At 41.7% G+C, this 8,618-nt stretch overlaps 1 protein-coding gene across 1 annotated transcript; it reads right to left on the bottom strand.

Moving 5' to 3' along the window:
• Nucleotides 1-5,185: 5,185 nt before the first annotated feature.
• On the bottom strand, nucleotides 5,186-8,392 carry pou3f2b (POU class 3 homeobox 2b). The gene has a single exon (XM_078399691.1). It carries the CDS (start codon nucleotides 8,259-8,261, stop codon nucleotides 7,083-7,085), a length of 1,179 nt encoding a protein of 392 aa, XP_078255817.1. The 5' UTR covers nucleotides 8,262-8,392; the 3' UTR covers nucleotides 5,186-7,082.
• Between the last annotated feature and the right edge of the window lie 226 nt (nucleotides 8,393-8,618).

Genomic DNA, 8,618 nt, shown 5'->3' with positions numbered 1-8,618 from the left:
CTGTTGAAAATCAAAGTCCCAGAAGGGTTGAACTAAAATCCACAGTAGGTTAAAGATTGTATCCCTGAACTGGAATAATTACAAAGAACTTTCATGACATAAGATTAAATGAACAGAAATGCATTTTAATATGAAAGGGGACCGTTGCCGATACAAATCTAGTTTACAAGTTTACAAGTTATAAAATAGAAAGGGGATTATTTCTGTTGTTTTATGGTTTAAGTCGCAGTGGTACCACAAGTTTGGTACTGCTGAGCAGTTTTAAAGATGAACGCCGAGGAACTCTCTCCATTGTCCCTATTATGGACAGCAACTGTTACAACTTTGCCTCCAGAATCTAATTTCTAAATATCACTCTCCGGCTTAAAGCTCTGCGTTACATGTTATTCTTTTGAATCTAATGATATTGGATTATAATTTGAAGGACTTTGGATAACTTTTACTACGCGGAAGTCAAAATACATTGACCTAAATTATTTACCACTCTTATAAGCATTGCTCGGTTTTAAACTTGAACACACCGTCCTGTTCCTTTCCAGTATAACACCAGTAGTTTTCATTTACGCGAAGATGCTAATGGCATATTTTTGTAAACACGAACGCCACCAACTTGAAGTGATATTTAGTTAACCCACTCAGTACTCATTTCCCGCATTTTATTAAAAAAAACCTCCACTGCTTTCCAAAAAATAACAGTCATCGATAAAATTCAAAGCCCTCTACCTTGTAGAAGAGCCAACGAGAACATTTCCTTTCCCCTGTTGGTTGTTTTACAATGCCGTGCGTGAGCTACTTAAATTATTGTAGAAATTTGGATTTTTAAAGATGAAATTTGGATTGAGTAAAAATTATTCTGCAAGGTATTACCAGATAATTTAGTTGCAACATCACGTTCACTGTACGGATAAGATCGGTTTGATCTGCAAAACAATTTACACGGGTGTCTTTTTTCGTTGCATACCCCGTAATTTACACTTTGCATTGTGGTCATGGAGGCACTTTGGATCTGTTCAATATTAAGGACTTATATAAGGACTTATAATGACTGCCGCTCAAGGAAACATTTAATTGAAAGGTAAATAGTGCCATTTAGAAAAAAAATCTTACTATAACTAAGGTTTCCGTTAGTTTCGAAAACATAAAATTTGATTACATTGCTGAAAATATAGTCACAACGTCTCCATGGACAACGGTACATGGAGTATAGATTAAGATAAGAACAAGGTAAATATATGCACCAATGATTGTTATTATAGTGAAACTCAATCCCAGGTAACTTTGTTAATATACGTTTCTGTTTCCCAAAGTCAATGGCAGTGCAATGTGATACGGGATTTCCTCTAAAACCTCCTTTCCACTGCTCTCAAGTTACTTTCTTCCCATTGTAGTCAAAGTTTGACATGGGACATCTCTGTTGTAACGGTGAGAGCACCCTTCACCTTCTCATTGTCTATCTATGTGTCCGTGTGTGCGTGCATCGTGTGTGTTGAAGTGGTTAAATGTGCATGTGTGTCCTTTGCCATATGAGTGGATGGGTTTTCTATAAGTTTCACTTCTCTCGCTTGTTTGCAACGTCTGCATGCATGTCGGCACATCCCAGCTGTCATGCACATGGACATAAACTTATTCCTAGTGTATATGTTTTATTTTGCATATATGTGTGTGCGCGTGCGCTTAAACCATGCCCATTTTAGACCAAGAGTGGATTTCAACTTTTAAAGTATCAGTGTGTATTTAAATAACTAAGTCTCTGGTAGGTAGTTGTATGCGCCTTAATAATCTGAACAGGCTCTGCTTTCAACTGTATTATTCTAATTCGAAGTTCGTTTAATTAGGTAAATGTGAACGTTTGACTCGACGGTACTTTTATTCATGTACAATTTGATTTTTAGTGAAAAAGCGTTCTCGGATTTTTAATTTAGGACCCCCCGCATGTAATTCCGTTCATTCGATTGCACAGAATCTGTCGGTGTAATCACACGTTTGTGTATTCACAGCCTTAGCTCGGATTCGCATCAACGTCTCTTGAAAATTCCGTGCCTTAACTCCTGTATAGATTTGTTCGAAATTGTCGCTGCGTTTAGCCCTTGCGTTTAGTAAGGATGATAGTGTCGTTGTCTCTGTTCGTGCATTTGCACAAATAAGGTTCTAACAGTTCTGACGGAGTTTCGATGTAGTTTTGGAGCAAAGCGTGTTGCCGCGGTCTTGATTTGTATCGCTGACCAACTGGGGAGCAAATAAACCGTTCAGCCTTTTACTCCTCAAATGAAACGAGCTCTTTCGTCAGACAACAGGTTCGATTTAGTTTAACTGATTTAACCTATTCGGATTTCCTCCCCTGAATATCTGGATTATTCTAGGTCTGGTGCTAAAGACCAGCTGTTTGGGTAGTTCATTGTTGGGATGACAGTTTCAATACGCCGCGATACTTATTTATAGGCAAAAGAACGTCCAACAAGTAACCAAGTAACTCGTTGTTCTCAACATGACGTGGGTTCAAAACACATACCGGCACTTCACTATCGCATGTTATATTATCTAAAACATCTCTCTGCTAGAGGTTTGTAACGGTTAAAAGGGGTTAATCCCGTTCAAAGGTGTTACCCTGCTTTTAAAAACCATATATAAATATTGAGGTTTTATAAAAATGAATTTTGGATTGTCACTGCATAGAAGTGAAATATTCTTGCAAACATCCTCAAACTACAATTTTGCTTTCGATATGATTGTGCCTGGCCGTGTTCATCGTGTCGACATGTTTCCAAATAACAAATGTCCAATATTTGATGCGCTGGCAGCTACATTTCTGGAAGTTGCTACTCCCCCCTCCCCCAACCTCCCCCCTCCCCCACCCCCACCCCTTCCCAAGCGCCCTCCGTCCACCCCCACACCCACCCACACAACCGCAGAGGAAGAGTCCGGAAACATCATCAACTTTTAGACAGAGTGGGGCTTGATTTCGAAATCCACCTCCCCCCCCTTCCTCCCCGCTCACCACCTCCCACACTACACACTCTCTCTCACACACAGACACACCCACGGGCGAGCATTTCATTTGCATCAATTTTCTATTTCAAGGACAAAATATATTGCGTTTTTAGGGAATCGCATATTGACATTCAACCATTCATTTGGTACTGAAAAGAATTCAGGTTCATCATATTCGTCCAACTAAATGAAAGCGACCAAGACAGTGGTTTCATATTTGTATTGAAATCCAGCCGACTATACTAACGGCTTAGAAATACACAATCTGCCGGTGAAGTCTAACATAATTCCTTCCATTCTATCCGAGAAAATCTAAAGCATGCCAAAACGTGGATGGAAGTAACATTTAATATTTTTTTGGAGTTGGCTTTAGAGTGCCTGGGACTGCCGTTGCGGGGGGTATGGGGTTTGGGGGTGGATTGGTTGGAGTACGGTGTTTTCAAACAGTCTGTAAAATCAAATTACTGCATCGATTACCGGAGCCTAATTTAATAATTCATTTTAATAGTGAAATACGTTCGAAACTTCCCTCAGCGTTAGATCTATGAGCTAATCCGATTACTCCGGCTTTCTGCATTTGCGGTTTCATTTCACTTGTTGGTATGAAACTAATTTAAAAGTGGGCTTGGGCAATAAGGAAAACTGGACGAAATTCGGCGAAATAGATCGCGTTCATCGTTTTCTACAGATTACACAACTTTAAAGTTACGCATTTACCCTAAGAACTGATACTCTAGAAACTCATAAATAAGTATTTAATTTTTAATTTTATATGTCTAGATAAACGATATTTACTAAATGTTGTCATTATTTGATATTTGTTATGGTTTACTCGTTTACATATACTGTAGAGTGCAATAACACAACAGTTCTTCAAGTACATAAAATCTACAACCTCAGAACCACAAAATAATTTAACCTGCTCCATCTGAATTAACGCATTCTAATGCTTATCACTTGGATGTAAGCACTTCACAGACGTAGTTACCACTTTCCTGAAGTTTAGCGAAATTATATCCAAGGGAAAAGACACCTCTCCATTGCCAATTCGTTTTTCCTAAATAATCAGCATATTGGATTGTTAACATTTCGTGTCAATGGCAATTTATGAGAAGGGATAAGTTAGCTATGGATGTAAATGATCTGGCTTCGAAACCAGCAAACGGGGTAAATGCCGGCAGGTAAAATCGAACTGCTCTGGAAGGAAGTGGCTCGTTGATCATCATCCAATCTGAGACACTGGCCAACAGAGGGCAGTCACGCTCCTTCCTGATCAAGCAGAGGCAACTATTGAACAATGCTCCCGGATCTATAGTCAAGTAAAACATTTCACCCGATGAGCACGTTTGTGGTTAGAAAACACTTCTTCTTTCTGTCAAATTTCTCTTTGTATTGATAAGATAATTTAGCTGAATATCTTCTGTACGCATGTAATATTGACTTAACGTAGAAGTGAACTGGTCTGGACTCTGCAGCCAGCTTTTAACTCTAAAAAGAAAGCTGATTTGTCAAATATTGTACCTAATTCAAAAAAATAAAACACTGCTAGCCAGCATTTAAAATGTAGGTATGTGGAATGATATTTAAAAAAATCATCAGAGAAACCCATCGGTTTTGCATTTGCGAGAAGCGAAACACGTGCAGAATAAATGATTCTATTTGAAACTGGCCACTGTGACATATTAGTTGAAATGTCTTAAAGAATATCTAGATTGGTTATATATATATGTATATATATAATGTACGCAGATCAGTTATAACCATTATGTATTTTCTCATCTGCATCATTATTATTAATTATAATTAAAATGATATGCAAGATATCCTAAAATAGGGTAACATTTATAATTCAAAAGAACGATTTAGTAATAAGAACATAGATGCTTGCGCAGACGAATGTAAGGTGTAATGGCATAATTTTGAAAGGTATTGTGTTTCTCCACGCGCACAGAAAAATAAAAATTGCAGTACGGAATAAAGGTTTTTTTTAAACAATGTATTTCTGGTTCTAAGTGTGTTTCTTCATATCTATTGGGATTATCTTGAAACGATTATTGTGTTTATAGATGTGAATATTATACTTATGGTCTCTTTAGAATAATACTGTAGCCCTGATACCGGTTTAGTGGATATCCGTTCCCACCATCCGCTCAGAAAATATAAATTCCCCACAAAACCACCACATCAGACTTCAAGGTTGTGCGATCGCTTGTTTTATGTAAGTAATAAAATATTACTTTAACATAAATATATAAGGGACTCTGCGTTGCTTCGTTTATCTTCACAAGACACATTGAAATGTACCAAAAACAATCTTTTCAAGAGAAGGGTGGGGAGGGGGAAAGCATAACGGAAAAAAAATTACATCCCACATATAACATCTAATCAATTAAAGCTACAGAAGAAACAGTTTCCAAAACTTCTTTTAAAGAAATAAATACATTGAGGCCACGTGAAAATGATATTAAAATTCCCTGGGCAGCATTATGGAAAAATGTATACAAGGAAAAAAAATCATTCAGATATTGTTCATCTTCTTCAGTTCAAAAGACAAATTTATGCAACATATATACATAGTGGTATAAGATGTGCATGGGTAACCGCTCTCCATAAACCTATGAGAAAAGGTTCTAACAAAGTACTCCACGTTCAACTTCATTTTACTAAACGAACAGGCACAAAATTCAGTTTGTGTCTCGGGATTATTTCTGCCTGTACCAACCTATCTGACCTGGTGTTTTTTTTACATTTTTAAATGTTTCTCTAACACTTTACTAAATTTTATTGTCTTTAGGAATCGCTATAACTGCGGTTAAATTACAATCATATCACCACATCAAAATATCTCAAATATGTACACACCTTTTCTAGATTTTTGAATGTTTGGATATGTTCTTTGTAAGAAAGCGCAATATACTGATACGTTTTAAAGGTCTTTTTTTGTTTCATTTTACCCGACTGTGGATTGTTTTATGTTAGATTGTAGACGCACGTTTAATAAGTACAATGTTTTATACTGCAATATATTCTTTCGAAAAAATGTGGCAGGAACTACAACATTTTGACTCTGAAATTTTATTTATTCATTATTGTACAGTGCTAATTCGGAGGCGTAAAGACGCTAGCTAGCAGATTTGTAATAGTCCTCTCGTATAAAAGGTATTGCATTTCTTTGCCACCGGAATTAGTTTTTTTTATTAAACATGGGGGTAAAACTTTTAGTCGGTGATCTGTAATACTTTATAGCGCCTGAAATGTATCGATTTATCGTTCATTTATTTCCTTCTTTGTGTCTGTGTTAATTGATCCTGTTTGCTATTTCGCAGCTCCCAACTTCAGTTCCCAGAGAGAACAGTATGGTTGGAGCTGAGCCCCTCTCTGTCTGATTGACACAGCCTATTTTCTGCTCACATACACTGCCACTTGAGTTGTACAATTCAGCGCCCGGGAGAAATGTCTCCCACTCTGGTGGGATTTTCTTTGAAGCAAACCTGCAAGTGCCTAGAACGGTGGCTAGTCCGGAGAGCAGTGTATTGGAATTTCCCTTTCTCCTCCTTATACCCTTTTTCTTGCAGCAATCAAAACTGCAGCTCGTGGCCAAATCCTCTTCTGCTTTCCCACACGCGTGCCACACACACACACGCAAACGCACACACACACACACCACATACACACCACACATACGTGCACACACACACACACACACACACACACACACGCGCACACACACACACGCGCGCACACACACACACACACACACACACACACACACACACACACACACACACACACACACACACACAACCCTTTGCTCCTGCCTGTCACAGTGGATCTATACATTAACAATTATAGCAGCCTTTCTGGTCCCATTCTATCTTAGGCAGTTTTGTGTCTCTTCGCCACAGTTTTGTAAAGGTATGTATATCAGTGCCTCTGTTATTATTTATATACTCACTCCATTTGCCCGCCAGCTCCATCTGTACAGGTCAAAACACATCATTAACATGTGCTATCGCAACGATAGTCCGGTGTTTTAAGCTGTTCGTTAAGAAAAGAACAAATAAAAGGAACAAAAGATGTGAAGGGGAGAGCATTCACTGTACAGAAGTCTGAACCCCATGAAGTGACGGCGGGGTGTCTCTGGCCCCATATACATCCTCGGCTCCGGGGTGTGCTCCTCCGGGAGGAGTCATTCGTTTCTCTTTTTGTCTTCTGTTACAAAACCAAACCCTGACCACCTCTTTCTCCAGCTGCAGACTGTCCGCCAGAGAAGTGATCTCCGGGGCCGAGGGCTTCGGGCACTTCAAAAAATGGGTCTCCAAAGCTCCCTTGACGCTCACCTCGATCGAGGTCCTCTTTTTCCTCTTTCTGCCTTGGGCAGCAATTTTGTCTATGCTAGTGGGGCTTCCGGACGTCGAGTCGGCCTCCTCCAGCCACTTGTTCAACAAGGGTTTGAGTTTGCACATGTTTTTAAAGCTCAGCTGAAGCGCTTCGAACCTGCAGATTGTAGTCTGCGAGAAGACATTGCCGTAGAGCGTCCCAAGAGCTAGTCCCACATCGGCTTGGGTAAATCCTAGCTTGATCCTCCTCTGTTTGAACTGCTTGGCGAACTGTTCCAAGTCGTCCGAGGTAGGGGTGTCCTCGTCCGAGTGCTCGTGACCCTGATGCTGCTGCTGCTGCTGCTGCTGCTGCTGCTGCTGGTGGTGGTGCTGCTGCTGATGTTGCTGTTGGTGATGTTGACCGTGGTCCCCGTGGTGATGCTCCTCGTGGGCTTCCCTCAGCCCATGGTGCATGCCTTGGGTCGATGCCGGGTTGATCATGCCATTGACCGTGAAGCCCGGCTGCGAGTAGATGAGACTTTGGCCGTTGGATGCCATGCTGGGGATATGGGCTGAGGTGGTGTTGCCCCATGCACCGTGATGGTTGCCGTGCTGGTGGACCAAGTGAGGCGGCCGGTGGTGCAAGGTGCCCCCGCTGTGGAGTTCGTCCCTCCCCGTTTGCACCGTGGGCTTGATGTCTTGCTGGCCGAGGGGACTTGCCGCCACGCCGGCCGACCACGGAGATCCCTCGGCGTGTGAGAGGGCGGTTAACCATTGGTGAGCGTGGCTGAGAGGGTGCCCATTGCTTTGCATGTAATCATTCTGGACCAGTTTCTGTGCATCCCTGTAGGCTGTCCCTTGTTGCATGCTCCCCGGCTCGGCGGCGTGCACGATGGAGTTGGAGGTGAGGATATTGCCGCTCGTAATGTAATGATTTGATGCTGTGGTCGCCATGACTTGCTGAGCCGGAGTGATCTGACTTGTTAAACGAGCCGAGCCTTTGACAACTTGCACCGAGCTCGGATCATTGGCAGCAGCGCCCAGCAAGGAAAAGCCGACGCTGTGTGTGCGCGCCGGCCCCGGGCCTCCCATTGGCTGCTCGCCTCATGATTGACGTGCGTTGCCGTGGCAACCCCGACCGGGGAGCAGCATCCCCGGCCTGCGATTGGCGGGCGGGCGGGCCCGGTGGGGGATTTCTTTCATTGCCCTCTGGACCCGGGGCAACCACGCAGAAGGAGAGGAAAGGGGGGAAAGAGAGAGAGACACACACAGGAGAGAGAAGGAGAGGAAAGTGGGGGGAGAGAGAGAGAG

The sequence above is a fragment of the Rhinoraja longicauda genome, chromosome 5 (genome assembly GCF_053455715.1).
Source record: "Rhinoraja longicauda isolate Sanriku21f chromosome 5, sRhiLon1.1, whole genome shotgun sequence".
Classification (NCBI taxonomy): Eukaryota; Metazoa; Chordata; class Chondrichthyes; order Rajiformes; family Arhynchobatidae; genus Rhinoraja; species Rhinoraja longicauda.
Note: the sequence above shows the minus strand (reverse complement) of the source record. Positions and strands in the feature narration are given on the sequence as shown.